This window comes from Giraffa tippelskirchi, chromosome 3, assembly GCF_054371585.1.
Source record: "Giraffa tippelskirchi isolate mGirTip1 chromosome 3, T2T-mGirTip1v1.2.pri, whole genome shotgun sequence".
NCBI classification, from domain to species: Eukaryota; Metazoa; Chordata; class Mammalia; order Artiodactyla; family Giraffidae; genus Giraffa; species Giraffa tippelskirchi.
In genome coordinates, this window is record NC_137277.1 from 131,728,461 (window position 1) to 131,745,222 (window position 16,762).

A 16,762-nucleotide genomic window follows, 5' to 3' on the forward strand; every position below is an offset into this window, starting at 1 on the left:
GAAGTATTTATTATTCTCTATCTGATGTAGTTCACTTAGTATATTCCTTCGAGCTTCATTTATGTTGTTGAAAATGGCAGGATTTCCTTCTTTTTAAAGGTGGAACAATATTTCATTGTGTATGTATATTTTTGTGCGTGTGTCTGTGCATTTTACATCTTCTGTATCCTTTCATCTGTTGATGGACATTTAGGTTATTTCCATGTCTTGGCTGCTGTGCATAATGCTGCAGTGAATGTGGGGGTGCAGATACCTATTTGGGATCATGAATTTATTTCCTCTGGATGTGTACCCAGAAGTTGCGTTGCTGGGTCATATGATGTGAACTAGTCATGACTGAAAAAGTATATAGGGTCATCTTTCAATTACTGGGAACCATTCTGTAGATTTGGAAGATACAGTTTAGTACGGAGAAGGCGATGGCACCCCACTCCAGTACTCTTGCCTGGAAAATCCCATGGATGGAGGAGCCTGGTAGGCTATAGTCCATGGGGTCGCTGAGTCGGACACGACTGAGCAACTTCACTTTCACTTTTCCCTTTCATGCACTGGAGAAGGAAATGGCAACCCACTCCAGTATTCTTGCCTGGAGAATCCCAGGGATGGCGGAGCCTGTGGGTTGCCATCTATGGGGTCGCACAGAGTCGGACACGACTGAAGTGACTTAGCAGCAGCAGCAGTGATTCTCAAACTTTTATATATATCAGAGTCACATGGGAAAGCTTGTTAAACATTCAGATTTTGGGATCCCACCCAGAGGCAGGTATGTGGAGACCACACTAAGAAAAACCAGATTAGAATAAGCACATAGTTAAAAATCTTCAAATCTGAATGAGCAGTGCAGTATGTAATCCTGTACATTGGCAGATGGCCTGTTTTACTGAACAAAAGCTGTATCTGAGGCTAAGAAAATGTTTAGAGTGAGTTTGTTATTTAGACCAGTGTTAAATGGTAACCATAGTAAGGACAGGGCTTCTCAGGTGTCACTGGTGGTAAAGAACCTGCCTGCAGTGCAGGAGATGCAGGAGACACAGGTTCAATCCCTGGGTCGGGAAGATCCCTTGCAGAAGGAAATGACAACCCACTCCAGTATTCTGACCTGGGAAATCCCATGGACAGAGGAGCCTGGCAGGCTCTGGTCCACAGGATGGCAAGGAGTTGGACATGACTGTAGCAACTTAGCATAGCACATAGTAAGGATGGTGGTGATAGTGATTGTTATTATTGATTGTCGTTTATTTTAAATTAGGTAAAATATCAGCTGTAGTGTAGATAATTAAAATTATTATTAATTTTTCCCCCATTTCTTTTCATAATAGTTAATTTATGTTGTTTTAATTATTATCTTCATTCAGTGGACTTGTGCTTTATTTTATCATTTTGGTAAGTTTTTACCTGAGAGTGGCCTCTTTGTGGCCAAATAACTTAAGTCTCAAGCACAGTCATCTACCCAGTAACAGCTCTAGGGATCAGCCTGTGTAGGGCCCAACTTAAAATCCGGTTGAAATTAATTACAGCAGATGGCACACACTCTTCATGTGTGGTTTAATTCAGGCATTTTTCCAGGGTGGTATCGTTAGTTATTCAGTTGGCTTAAAGATAGGAAATTGGGCTGGATGATTTTCAGGGGTCTCTACCTTATTTGTGATTACTGATCTTAGTTCAAAACCTCAAGTAAGAACTGACTCCTCCTGGAACAGGAGAAGGCAATGGCATCCCACTTCAGTACTCTTGCCTGGAAAATCCCATGGACAGAGGAGCCTGGTAGGCTGCAGTCCATGGGGTCGCTAAGAGTCGGACACGACTGAGCGACTTCGCTTTCACTTTTCACTTTCATGCATTGGAGAAGGAAATGGCAACCCACTCCAGTATTCTTGCCTGGAGAATCCCAGGGACGGGGAGCCTGGTGGGCTGCTGTCTATGGGGTGGCACAGAGTCGGACACAACTGAAGTGACTTAGCAGCAGCAGCAGCCTCCTGGAATAAGATGGCTACCTGAAACACATGACTCCCTAGTTGTCTGAATAGGAACTTTCATCAGTCCTTTTCTGTTTCCATTTAGTTGACTCCTCTCAGAATTGCTTATAGTGTTTTTTTAATATCCAGGAGGAAGTGGTAAAGTTAACTGAGAAATATCTGAATAATGCCATCGACAGCCCAGCACTGAATACCAGGAGAATTCCTCCTGACTTGAAGAGTAATATTTTGAAGGCTCAAGTAGAAGCAGTGCAGAAGGTAAGCTGCCTTCACTAGGGTCCCACTGAAGTGGAAGGAGACCCTATGGAACAAAGAACACACACAGATGGTGGACATGAGTGAGAAGGCTGGTGATGAGAAAGAGAGGGTGAAACCGGAAATATGCTCAAGGTGGCATATGCCTTTCCATCTCTAAATTCTAGTCAGAGTAGATTAAGATGGGGCAGTCATGAAGTAAAAAGAATAAAGTTTTTTAAAAGTCAAATTCCTATAGAAGTGAGTCCCTAATCTTTTGTCATTTTTATAGCTGCAAACCCTAGAGTGATTTTAGGTCTTTATCAATTCACTTTTCCTCCCACCCATCTATCCCAATTCAGCAAAATTATTAGCTGAACAGCTGATTCAGCAAAGTTATTAGTCATGTTATTAGCAACTGAGTGATGGTTGCAAGACGACGAGTTGGTTGTGACATCTTGTGAAGGATGCAGTGTGTAGAGACCAGCCCCCAAGAAGTTAATGGCATCCATGCTCTCAAAAATCAGCTTTTCCTTGGCCCTCCCACCTGTCAGATTTACCCTCTGTGCTGAAATAGGGCAGAAGCCTGTCTTATTGCATCCGTTGTCAACAAGGATTTCCTAGTACCTTGTTGTTGAGAAGAGGCTCTTTACCCATCCTGTCCCAGGCACAGGCCTTGAAGAGAACTGGAAGAACTTGAGGAATGTTGTTCGTGTGCTTTCTGTACCTTCTCACCCAAATGTAAACATAAAACATAATGTTTACATATAAAAATAATTATGAAATATGTCAATACAGGCTCTGGAATTAGACAGCTGGAGCTTGAATCCTGTTTCTTATCTACCACCTACTAGCTTTGTGACTTGGCAAATTAGTTTATTTCTCTGAGCCTCAGTTAAATTATGTCTAAAAGGAGGTAATGGTAATACATACCCTATGGTGGGTTGTAAGAATGAAATAATAAATATGAAGGCCATGGAGTGACTCCTGGCGGGCACATAGTGAGTATTTAGCAAATGTTGATCCCGATGCTGACACTGCCTCTTGTAGAAGCAGAGGTGGTGGCAGCTGTCATCACCAGACATTTCAGTTGTATTTCTGAATCTATCTTGACTCAAACAAGAGAGAGAAATAACTTCAGTAGCTCTAAATGAAAGAGATTTTGTTTTATAGTTTAAAATTATCGTACAAGGAAAAACTCAGGACCAGATGCCTTCACTGTTAAGATCTACTGAACATTTAAGGAAAAAATAATAACAGTTCTGCATAAGCTCTTGCAGGCAATACAAGAGCAGGGAGCATATACCAGCTCACTTACAAGGCTGGTTTTGCCCCAATACCAAAACCAGAGAGAGATTGTACAGAAAAAGCTGCTACAGACCGAAAGTCCTAAACAAAATAGAAGCAGATCTTATTCAACAGTTTATAAACAGGGTAGTAACCATGGCCAAGAGTTTATCTTGGGGAAAAAGGTGGTTTATCATTCAAAAACTAGTATAGTTCAACATATTAAAAATTAAGGAAAATTGTCTCCATTTATATGGAAAGGAAATTCCACAGAATTTAAGACTTGATCATGATAAATGTTCACAACAAAATAGGAATAGAGTGGAACTTCAGCTTGATAAAGGGTGTCTATACAAATAATCTACAGCTAACCTCATACTTCATAGCTAAAGTTAACAACTGACCATCCCCGTGTGGGTAATAATGGACTGCCTGCAATGCACATGGCTGGTAAGAACATAAACTATTACAGGTACTTTAGAAAAGAATTTGATAATGTATTAAACATACACTTCTCGAATGACCCAGCAGTCCCACTCCTAGATATTTATCCAAGAGAACTGAAAACATAGGTTCATACAGATATTGGTACATGAATGCTCCTGGCAGCTTTGTTTATAATAGGTAAAAACTAGAAGCAATCCAAATGTCCATCAGCAAGGAAACAGATAAACAAATCGGGCTATATCTGTAAAGTGGAAAGCTACTTAGCACATAAAAAGGAATGTGTTGATGCATGCAGCACCATGGGTGAACTTCAAAAACGTCATGCCTCTCTAAAGAGGGAAGCACAGAAGACAGGTGTTATAAATCCATTTATATGAAACTTTAGTGCTGCAGCTACTGAAGCCCACATACCTAGAGCCTGTGCTCTACAAGAGAAGCCACCACAATGAGAAGTCCATGCACTGCAACGAAGAGTAGCCCACGGTCACTGCAACTAGAGAAAACCTGCCTGCAGCAACAAAAACCTGCAGCCAAAAAAAAAAGTGCAGATCATGGCTGGATTTAGGGGCAGTGGACATGTTATGTATGTTGATTGTAGTGTTGATTAGGTACCCCTGTATATTTTTCAGAATTCATCATCATACATTTAAAATGTGTGGCATTTTGCTGTATGTAAATGATACCTCAATAAAATTAAGGGAAAATCTGACTTCAGAAAGATTTTTTAGAATTCTCTTCTGAAATATTCAGGGAAAAATAAAAAGGCAAATACACAGCTTAACATCTATTTCTTCTTTAGATAAATTTGAAAAATTCTGGCATTGAATCTTTTTGGATTCTGGGTATATTGACCAACATACAGTGGTGTCTTAAATCATGGAGAGCTGTCTAGTAAAGCATATGGATTTGCACACCTTTATATTAAAATGGGCACTTGGTGTTTGAGTTCAGGTGTGAATGGGACTGAGCTGGGTGCAGTTAACTGATATTTCCATGGATGAGCTGTGACGACCTCTTTCTAGAACACAAGCAAACTGGTATTTCTATTTTTATTGCAAAGGAATATAAATTTCTTCTTGCTTTAGTATCATCGATAGAGATTTAATTTTTGTGATTTCCTTTTCTCAGGTTACAAGAGAAGATCACTTATTAAGTCATAAAAATGCCAGTGTTCAGGATGCTTCCACAGACAGGTACAGTGCTGGGGGGATGGAAATAAACTGATACTCTTTTCCTCTTACCTTTCTTTGAGGGGTGCTTTTTTTCCTCTATTCAAGTCTGTGACTACATTGTTTCAGAATATCTATTTGAAAGATAGTTCGACACACTCTTCTACCCATTAATACATAGCTTCTTAAGCCCTGCTTTTAGATCATTTGAAGATACTCCTAATTAGTCTTTTTTCATTCTCATTCTTCTTCAGCTGATTGAAACCTTTGAAGATATTTTTAATGCTGTAAGGTACCTGGTGAGGAGAATGTACAATATCTCTGAGGTGTGACAGTTGTCTTGGTACTATCTTGTCAGCACAGTGAGTTGTTTGTATAAACTTTGTTTCTACAGGCTCGCACATGATGCATGCAGGTGTCTTTACTGTTCCCTCCGAATTCTTTCTGCCTGTCTTTTCTTGTTGACTATTACACCATTTATTTATCTTACTAGATTTCGGCCCCCTGCTCTATGCCAGTTTGTTTTGTTCATCTCTGTGTATCCAGTGTTCTGTGCTTAGTTGGTGCTAAACGTTGTTGAGTGAATATTCTGATTAATGCTGTTCAGTTCCAGGTGCAGTCATCAACATAACACTTAAGTGCATGCTTTGTATAGAGGACTTTACAGTTAGTACTCAGCAAACTTACTCATTGGTGATCAGGGTACAACTGGAATTCCAGCTTAACCTTTTAATTAATTGTAATAAATCAGTTTTCCCACATCATTTAAAAATTATTTATTTATTTTGCTGCATCAGGTCTTAGTTGCAGCATGAGGGATCTTTGTCTTGTTAGGCGGGATCTTTTTCTTGTTAGGCGAGATCTTTCAGTGCAGCACATGGACTCACTAGTTGCGATCTGTGGGCTTCAGTAGTTGCAGCACATGGGTTCAGTTGCCTTGTGGCATGTGGGATCTTGGTTCCCTAACCAGTGATCAAACCTGAGTCTCCTTCCTTGCAAGGTGGACTCTTTACCACTGGACCACCAGGAAAGTCCCTTGCCCACAACATTTTTAATACTACTGTTATTATGGAAGCCTTTTAGAGTAAACTCATCTTAAACTTTTTTTGTGAAGAGGGGAATAATGAAGATGTAACTACCCAGTTGTTTATCAGAAATTTCACTGAAGCTAGAAAGATGTTAGAATATCCAACTTCCAGATTTATTTTTCTTCGTGGCTGTTGTTGTTTGGATCATCTATTTTCCTTCCAGCACTTGAGATGGATCCTTTAAAGCAGAAATCCCCAACCTTTTTGGCTCCAGGGACCAATTCCATGGAAGACAATTTTTCCATAGGCCAGGGGTAGGAGGGATGGTTTGGGGATGATTCAAGCACATTACATTTATTGTTCACTTTATTTCCATTATTATTACATCATTTCCGCCTCAGATCATCAGGCATTAGATCCCAGAGGTTGGGGACTCCTGCTTTAAAGAATACTCATGTTCTTAGATACTTTTATATAAACTTGGGTCTGTTTCTGGGTCTTTTCCTTTCCAGTTACTCTGATTTTTCTTCCCTTTGCCATACTAGACTTTTAAAAAATTGCTCTACCCCCTTTCTAAAAGGGAATATTTCAGGCATACAGAAAGCTATAGAGATTGCATAATACATATCTGTGCACCAGATGTCAAGCTTTGTCACATTTTCCTATTTTGCTATAGTAGATTTAAATCATTTTTCTTTTATCTTTTTTATAAAGTTCTAGTTCCCATGCATTTACACTTTATAGGTGTGCAATTTAGTGCTTTTTAGTACTTTGACAGAGTTGTGCAACCCTTACCACTATTAATTCCATAATACTGTCATCACACCTAAAAGAAGCATTCTCCCCATATGAGTCTCTCCACTTCCTCGTCCAGTACCTGGCAACCACCCATCTGCTTTCTGCCTGTATTGGATTTTCCTACTTTGGATGGTTCATATAACTGGAATTGTACAAATATGTGTCTGACTTTTATCATTTAGCATAATGTTTTCAAGGTGTACCCATGTAGCATGTTTTGGTACTTCATAGCTGAATAATAGTCCATTGTGTAGATATGCCATATTTTGTTTATCCATGTGACGATGGATATTTCCATTGTTTGTTGTTTAATCACTAAGTCATGTCCAACTCTTTTTGCAACCCCATGGACTGTACCTTGCCAGGCTCCTCTGTGCATGGGATTTCCCAGGCAAGAATACTGGAGTGGGTTACCGTTTCCTTCTGCAGGGTATCTTCCCAACCCAGGAATGGAAACTGCCCCTCCTACACTGGCAGGTGAATTCTTTACCACTGAGCCACCTGGGAAGCCCTTGTTATTTCTGCTTTGTGGCTATTTTGAATAAGGTCATTCTTGAACATTTACATACAAAAAATTTGTAGACTTGCTTTCAGTTCTCTTTAATATGTGCCCAGAGGGTTGTTGCTCAGTCATGTGGTAACTATTTTTAGCTTACTGAGGACCTGCCAAACTATCTTCCAAGGCAGCTGTGGCATTTTCCAGTCCCACCCGCAATGTATGATCATTTCTGTTTCTCCATATCCTTGCCAATGTTTATTATTCTCCATTTTAAGAATTATACCCATCCTAGTGAGTATGAACCACAAAACCCTTTGTGGTTTTAATTTTCATTTACCTTAAGAGTAATAATGTTATTGTATGGCAGAAACCAACACAACATCGTAAAGCAATTATCTTCCAATTAAAAAAAAAGTAATGATATTGAACGTCTTTTCTGCTTTGGAGAAATTTCTGTTCAGATCATTTGTTTTTGTAGTAACAGCTTTATTAAGATACAGTTCAAATACTATGCAGTGCAGTTCACCCATTTACAGTGTACGATTCAGTGGTTTTTGTTTTGCTGTATCTGAATTTTAAAAATTATCCGTGGTTTCTTCATATTCTTTTTTAAAAATTTATTTATTTTTTATTGAAGGATAATTGCTTTATAATATTGCTTTGGTTTCTGCCATACATCAACATAAATTAGCCATAGATGTACATATGTCTCCTCCCTCTGACCCTCCCTCCCACCTTCCCCCACCCCTCTAGGTTGTTACAGAGCCCTGGTTTGAGTTCCCTGAGTCATACAGCAAATTTCCATTGATAGTGTATATGGTTCCATGCTACTGTCTCTATTTGTCTCACCCTCTCCTTCCTCCCTGCCACCCATGTCCATAAGTCTGTTATCCATGTCTGCATCTCCATTGTTGCCCTGCCAATAGGTTCATCGGTACCATCTTTCTAGATTTGATATTAATTAATTAATGCATTAATATATGATATTTGTTTTTCTCTTTCTGACTTACTTCACTCTGCGTAATAGGCTCTAGGTTCATCCACCTGATTAGAATGGACTCAAATGCATTGCTTTTTATGGCTGAGTACTATTCCATTGTATCTACATACCACAGCTTCTTTATCCATTCATCTATCAATGGACATCTGGGTTGCTTCCATGTCCTGGCTATTGTAAATAGTGCTGCAGTGAACATTGGGGGTGTACGTGTCTTTTTCAATTTTGGTTTCCTCAGGTATATGCCTAGAAGTGGTATTGCTGGGTCATATGGTAGTTTTATTCCTAGTTTTTGAAGGAATCTCCATACTGTCTTCTGTAGTCGCTGTATCAGTTTACATTCCCACCAACATTGGAAGATTGATTTATTTATTTGTTTTTGGCTGTGTTGGGGCTCTTCACTGCTGCCCATGAGCTCTCTCTAGTTGCAGTGAGTGGGGGCTACTCTCTAGTTGTGGTGCACAGACTTCTCACTGCAGTGGCTTTTCTTGTTGTAGATCATGGGCTCAGTAGTTGTTGCACATGGGCTCAGTAGTTGTGACCCTCAGGCTCTAAGAACATAGGCTCAATGGTTGTGGCACATGGGCTTTGTTGCTCTGTGGCATGTGGGATCTTCCTGGATCAGGGATCAAACTGGTGTTCCCTACATTTCGAGGCAGATTCCTAACCACTGGACTGCCAGAAAAGCCCATGGTTTCTTCATTTTACCTGCCACAGTATATTCATTCTTTTATTAAAGGACAAATACTTGTTAAAATTAACATTGTACATGTTCTTCCATATACACATATGTTGTAAGGATTTTTTTCATCTGCTTTCTGTGTTTTGTAGCAGTGTAAACTACATAAGACTAATCTCTCTTTTTTTTTTTTGGTTTGGCCTCAGGATTCTTATTCATTGATTTACAATATTATAGTTGTTTTAGGTGTACAAATTTAATGATTAAATATTTTTATGGATTATATGCTATTTTTACATTATAAATTATTGGTTATATTTATATTCTTATAACTTATGTATTTTATACATAGCTCAGTTCAGTTGCTCAGTTGTGTCCGACTCTGTGACCCCATGGACTGCAGCACACCAGTCCTCCCTGTCTATCACCAACTCCCAGAGTTTACCCAAACTCATGTCCATTGAGTCGGTGATGCCATCCAACCATCTCATCCTCTGTCGTCCCCCTCTTCTCCTGCCCTCAATCTTTCCCAGCATCAGGGTCTTTTCAAATGAGTCAGCTCTTCCCATCAGATGGCCAGAGTATTGGAGTTTCAGCTTCAACATCAGTCCTTCCAGTGAACACCCAGGACTGATCTTGTTTAGGATGGACTGGTTGGATCTGCTTGCAGTCCAAGGGACCCTCAAGAGTCTTCTCCAACACCACAGTTCAAAAGCATCAATTCTTTGGTGCGCAGCTTTCTTTACAGTACAACTCTCACATCCATACATGACTACTGGAAAAACAATAGCCTTGACTAGATGGACCTTTGTTGGCAAAGTAATGTCTCTGCTTTTTAATATGCTGTCTAGGTTGGTCATAACTTTCCTTCCAAGGAGTAAAGCGTCTTTTATACATAGTAGTTTCTGCTTATTGATTTCCTACCACTATCCACCCCCTCCTCGCTTACCTCATATCATTGGTAGCCCCTAGTTCTGTATATCTGCAAATTTGTTCCTGACTTACTTCACTTGTATATTCATTTGTTTGTTTATTTTTTAGATTTCACATGTAAGTCATAAAATACAGTATTTGTCTTTCTCTGTCTGACTTATTTCACTAAACATAATACCCTCTAGGTGCATCCATGTTGTTGCAAATTTTCATTCTTTTTATGGCTGAGTGATATTCCATTACATATATACACACCACATTTTCTTTATCCATTCATCTTGATGAACACTTAGGTCACTTCTATATCTTAGTTATTGTAAATAACCCTGCTATAAACACTGAGGGGGGGCACATATCTTGTTAAATTAGTGTTTTTTTCCTTCAGATATACACTCAGAATTGCTGGATCATATAGTAGTTCCATTTTGGTGTTTTTGAGGAGCTGCCATACTGTTTTCCATAGTGGCTGCACCAGCTTCCTCTCTCACCAACAGGGAATTCCCACATCCTTGCCAGCATTTGTCATTTATGTTCTTTTTGATGATAGCCATGCTGACAGGTGTACAGTGATGTCTCATTGTGGTTTTGGTTTGCATTTCCCTGATGATCAGTGATGTTGAGAATCTTTTCATGTACCTGTTGTCTATTTGTACATATCTTCTTCAGAAGAATGTCTGTCACATCTTTTCCCCACTTTCCCCTCCCCCGCCCCTTTTGGCCACTTTTAATTGGTTTATTTATTTTTATTAAATATTAAGATGTTTGAGCCATTTATGTATTTTGAGTATTAACCCCATATTGGTTGTATCATTTGTAGATATTTTTTTCATTCTGTTATCTTCATTTTGTCAGTAGTGTCCTTTGCACTACAAAAGCTTTTAAGTTTAATTAGATCTCATTGTTTATATTTTTGCTTTTGTTTCCTTTGCTTTGAGACAAATCCAAAAAAAAAATACTGCTACATTTTATGTCAAAGAGTGTTCTGCCTGTGTTTTCTACTAGTTCTATGGTTTCTGGTCTTACCTTTATTTTTTTAATCTATTTTGAGTTTATTTTTGTATATGGTATAAGATGTTCTAATTTCATTTTTACATGCAGCTGTCCAGGTTTCCAGCTGTTTTTGAAGAGACTGTCTCTTCCCTACTGTATGTTCTTGCTTCCTTTGTTTTGGCTTAATTGACCAAAAGTGCATGGCTTTATTTCTGGGCTCTATTCTGTTTCATTGATCTATGTATCTGTTTTTATGCCAATACCATACTATTTTGATTACTGTAGCTTTATGGCATAGCTTGAAGTCAGGGAGTATGATTCCTCTAGCTGTATTCTTTTTTTCTCAAGATTACTTTGATGATTTGAGGTCCTTCATATAAATATCCATATAAATTTTATGCCCCAGCCACTAATGCCAAAGTAGCTGAAGTTGAACAGTTCTGTGAAGACCTACAAGAGCTTCTAGAACTAACACCAAAAAAAAGATGTCTTTTTCATCATAGGGGAATGGAACACAAAAGTAGAAAGTCAGGAAATACCTGAAGTAACAGGCAAGTTTGGACGTGGAGTACAAAATGAAGCAGGGCAAAGACAAACAGTTTTGCAAAGTGAACACACTGGTCATAGCAAACACCCTCTTCCAACAACACAAGAGATGCCTGTACACATGGACATCACCAGATGGTCAATACTGAAATCAGATTGACTGTATTCTTTGCAGCCAAAGATGGAGAAGCTCTATACAGTCAGCAGAAACAAGACCGGGAGCTGACTATGGCTCAGATCATGAACTCCTTATTGCAAAATTCAGACTTAAATTGAAGAAAGTAGGGAAAACCACTAAACCATTCAGGTATGACCTAAATCAGATCCCTTATGATGATACAGTGGAAGTGACAGATAGATTCAAGGGATTAGATTTGACGAACAGAGTGCCTGAAGAACTGTGGATGGAGGTCCATAACATTGTACAGGAGGTGGTGATCAAAACTATCCTCAAGAAGAAGAAATGCAAAAAGGCAAAATGGTTGTCTGAAGAGGCCTTACAAATAGCTGAGAAAAGAAGAGAAGCAAAAGGCAAAGGAGAAAAGGAAAGATAAACCCATCTGAATGCAGAGTTCCAAAGAATAGCAAGGAGAGATAAGAAAGCTTTCATCAGTGATCAATGCAAAGAAATAGAGGGAAACAATAGAATGGAAAAGAATAGAGATCTCTTCAAGAAAATTAGAGATACCAAGGGAACACTTTGTACAAAGATGGATACAATAAAGGACAGCAACGGTATGGGCATAACAGAAGCAGAAGATATTAAGAAGAGGTGACAAGAATATACAGAATAACTGTACAAAAAAGATCTTAATGACCCAGATAAACACAATGGTATGATCACTCACCTAGAGCCAGACATCCTGGAGTGCAAAGTCAAGTGGACCTTAGGAACCATGACTACGAACAAAGCTAGTGATGGTGGTGGAATTCCAGCTGATCAAATCCTAAAAGATGATGCTGTGAAATGCTGCACTCAATATGCCAGCAGATATGGAAAACTCAGCAGTGGCCATAGGACTGGAAAAGGTCAGGTTTCATTCCAATCCCAAAGGCAATGCCAAAGAATGTTCAAACTATTACACGGTTGCACTCATCTCACATGCTAGCAAAGTAATGCTCAAAATTCTCCAAGCTAGGCTTCAACAGTCCTGAACCAAGAATTTCCAGATGTTCAAGCTAAATTTAGAAAAGGCAGAGGAACCAGATCCAATGCCAATATCCATTGGATCATAGAAAAATCAAGAGAATTCCAGAAAAACATCTACTTCTGCTTCATTGACTATGCTAAAGCCTTTGACTGTGTGGATGACAACAAACTGGAAAATTCTTAAAGAGATGGTAATACCAGACCACCTTACCTACCTCCTGAGAAACCTGTATGCAGGTCAAGAAGCAACAGAACCAGACATGAAACAACAGACTGATTTCAAATTGGTAAAGGAGTACATCAAGGCTGTTTATTGTCACCCTGCTTATTTAACTTATATGCAGAGTACATCATGCCTAATGCCAGGCTGAATGAAGCAGAAACTGGAATCTAGATTCCTGGGAGAAATACCAGTAACCTCAGATATGCAGATGACACCACCTTTTTTAATGACAGAAAACGAAAAGGAACTAAAAGAGCGTTTTGATGAAAGTGAAAGAGGAGAGTGAAGAAGCTGGCTTAAAACGCAACATTAAGAAAGCTAAAATCACAGCATCCGGTCCCATCACTTCATGGCAAGTAGATGGGGAAAACAGTGGAAACAGTGAGAGGCTTTATTTTCTTGGGCTCCAAAATCACTGGAGATGGTAACTGCATCCATGAAATTGAAAGACACTTGCTCCCTGGAAGAAAAGCTATGACCAACCTAGACAACATATTAAAAAGCAGATACATTACTTTGCTGACAACGTTCCGTATACTCAAAGCTGTGGTTTTTCCAGTAGTCGTGTGTGGATGTGAGAGTTGGACCATAAAGAAAGCTGAGCGCTGAAGAATTGATGCTTTTGAACTGTGGTGTTGGTGAAGACTTTTGAGAGTCCCTTGGACTGGAAGGAGATCCAAGCAGTCTATCCTAAAGGAGAGCAGTCCTGAATATTCATTGGAAGGACTGATGATGAAGCTCCAATACTTTGGTCACCTGATGATAAGAACTGACTCATTGGAAAAGACCCTGATGCTGAGAAAGATTGAAGGCAGGAGGAGAAGGGGATGACAGAGGACGAGATGGTTGGATGGCATCACTGACTTGATGGACATTAGTGTGAGCAAACTCAGGGAGATGGTGAAAAACAGGGAAGTCTGGCGTGCTGCAGTCAATAGGATCACAAAGAGTCAGATTCGACTGAGCAACTGAACAACAACAACAATGTTTCCATCTAAATTTTAGGATTATTTGTCCTAGTTCTCTGAAAAGGTCTGGTAGGCATTTTGATATGGATTGCATTAAATCTGTAGATAGCTTTGGATAGTGTGGACATTTGGCAATATTAATTCTTCTAACACACGAACATGGGATATCTTTCCATTTCTTTGCATCATCTTCAGATTCTTTCATCAGCTTTCAGAATATAGATTTCAAAATAAAGGTCTTTTACCTCTTTGATTAGGTTTATTCCTAGATATTTTATTCTTTTTAATGCAATTTTAAATGGGATTGTTTTCTCGATATCTCTTTTTGATAGTTTGTATTCATGTGTTGAAAAGCAGGACTAACTTCTTATTTAAAAGTTCATTTTTCTTCTTCCTGAGGAGGCTGCTTGTGACCCCTGTGTTGCCTTTGTCAGTCCTCCATGATGTGAACATACCTTTCTCTTCCTAGTGGTGAAGTAAATGAGAAGACTGTGCCCATCCGTGGAGACTCTCTGGCTCTGATGCGAACCACACCTGCAGAAAGTGGGTCTTCTCTAAAGGTAACAATTACTGCCACTTTTTAAGGTTTCTCCTCACATTCTACTGAGTTGAATCTTGGTTATACAAGGACATCTGGTGAGTTCTGATGGACACCAGAACTTAAAAGCTGTAAAAAAAGCACTGAACCTCACTTCTCTAGGGAGAATCCTAGTGTCAAATCCTTCCCAAGAGTAGCTCAGGGTTTCTTCTCCATTTTTGAGTTATTTGTTGTTATTTTGTTTTTTTAGATGATCTCTTATTTTTGGTTTTTGTATGCTGACTCTACTTCCCTAGTGTCTGAAACAGTATGTTGCACATAGTAAGCAGTAAATAAGTATTGATTGATCAAAAGTAACATTGTGAAATTGTGTTGTATTATAACTAGCTTATCTCAAATCCTACCTTTCTTGTATTCACTTGTCACACATCCATTGTTGTTTAGCTGCTAACTTGTGTCTGAGTCTTTTTGCAACCCCATGAACTGTTGCCCACCAGGCTTCTCTGTCCATGGGACTTTTTGGGCAAGAAAACTGGAGTGCTTTCCCATTTCCTTCTCTAGGGGATCTTTCTGACCCAAGGATCAAACCTGCGTCTCCTGCATTGCAGGCGGATTCTTTACCACTGAGTCACCTGGGAAGCCCCACACACCCATACCAGTTCAGAAATCATAGAAACCCAGTTCATTGCCCTGGGAATGTTTTAATTTGCAATTTAAACAACAAACTATTTTTGTAAATGACCAGTTACTATTTGTTCTTGTATTGCATAAGCACGTTTATCATAGAAATTTACCAAATATTTTATAAAAAGAAAAAAATTAGCAATTACCTGTATTCCCACTAGTCAAAAAAGCTTTGGGGTTTTAAAAAATGAACCTAAAATATTTTCAATCCGGAGATTCCTTTCTGCTAATTAAAATCCTAAAATGATATATTGACATGTTGATCATTGAAAATCATTAGGTGGAACCTCAGACGTGTTTTGGAACAGAGAAGGACATTTATCCCCCGAATTTATTGTATATTGTGTACCAGGATAGTTTGCTAGGCTTTGAAAATTAAAAAATGACTGAGACATGGCCTCTTCTTTCAAACTGCTTTATGGTACAGTTGGAGAGAGACTTTTAATACATTGTGGTGGAGATATGCACAGGCTCTTTCGGGGCTCACCAGGTCACAGGGTAAGAAGGAGTGGGACAGGAAGGACATACGAGAAGGGAGAGGACAGTTATTTCATATGTGGGATTAAAATTCAGTTAATACTGAACTGAAGATGTACCATGGCCTGAGGACAGATAGACAGAAATGTGTAAATAAAGGGTACACCCTGGGTACTTAGTGTTCTTATTTCCAAGCTGGAGTTTCATCTTTTATCCTTTTAACATTCTTCCTGTGCATCCCCCCAACACATATACACACAATGCTGTACAGAACTCTGTTTCTATAAGGTGCTTCAAATATTGATTAGACAAAAGTATTAAATAATGTTTATGAGGGAAATTTACATTATACTCCTTTGTGAACATTAGAGCACCCATACATGTGAATAAAGAAGCACTGGGAGTTCAGGCCTCTCCTTACTTGCTGATTCCATGCTGGCTGAACCTTTTACCTCTGTTCTCTAGTTCAAGAGCTGAGAGCCAGGACAATCCTAAACCCTACCCAAGTCTTGTCTTACCAGAAGGAATAACTATATGAAAATGCACAAAACCCTTGAGTGTTTTAAAGTTCTGACTGTAGGCTAGTTTTCCTCCAACACAAGTGAAATCACTGATAACTATGGCTCCTGAATGTCTCCATTTGTTTCAAGATTAACACCAACCAGGCCTGGGTCCAAATTATACACTGCAAAGATATGGAAAAAACTGTTTGGTGATTAATGGGTCATTTAACATCTGTGTATCTTGTCTTCACAGGATGCTACAGATGAACTGGATGCTTTGCTGTTGTCTCTAACTGAGAATCTCCTTGACCACACAACCACACCTCAGGTAAAGAGGCTTTAAAATAGGAAGATGGAAAGATATTTCTGTTCGAAATTGTCCCTGCTAGATTCCAATTTTTACCTTGTCTATAATTTAGTAAGACTTTTCATTTCATGAGTTTATATTTCAGTAATCACGTAGCATTGCTTTTCTATACTAAAGTTCTGCCAGCTTGAATCTGTGTGTCATTGCATAACCACATGTTAACTGTGAGCCTATTTGTAACTAAAGTAAAAGTCATTCAGTTGTGTCTGAGTCTTTGCAACCCCATGGACTGTAACCTACCAGGCTCTTCTATCCATGGAATTCTCCAG

The 16,762-nt window shown here is 39.1% G+C and overlaps 1 protein-coding gene across 8 annotated transcripts in view; it reads left to right on the forward strand.

Moving 5' to 3' along the window:
* Window positions 1–16,762, forward strand: part of EPB41L5 (erythrocyte membrane protein band 4.1 like 5) — a 155,652-nt gene that overhangs the window by 126,733 nt on the left and 12,157 nt on the right. For all 8 annotated transcript variants that reach the window (XM_081575976.1, XM_081575977.1, XM_081575973.1 and 5 more), the window contains 4 exons: window positions 2,106–2,234; window positions 5,073–5,137; window positions 14,394–14,484; window positions 16,380–16,454. In XM_081575976.1, the coding sequence (XP_081432102.1) occupies window positions 2,106–2,234; window positions 5,073–5,137; window positions 14,394–14,484; window positions 16,380–16,454 (360 nt within the window). The remainder of the gene's footprint in view (window positions 1–2,105; window positions 2,235–5,072; window positions 5,138–14,393; window positions 14,485–16,379; window positions 16,455–16,762) is intronic.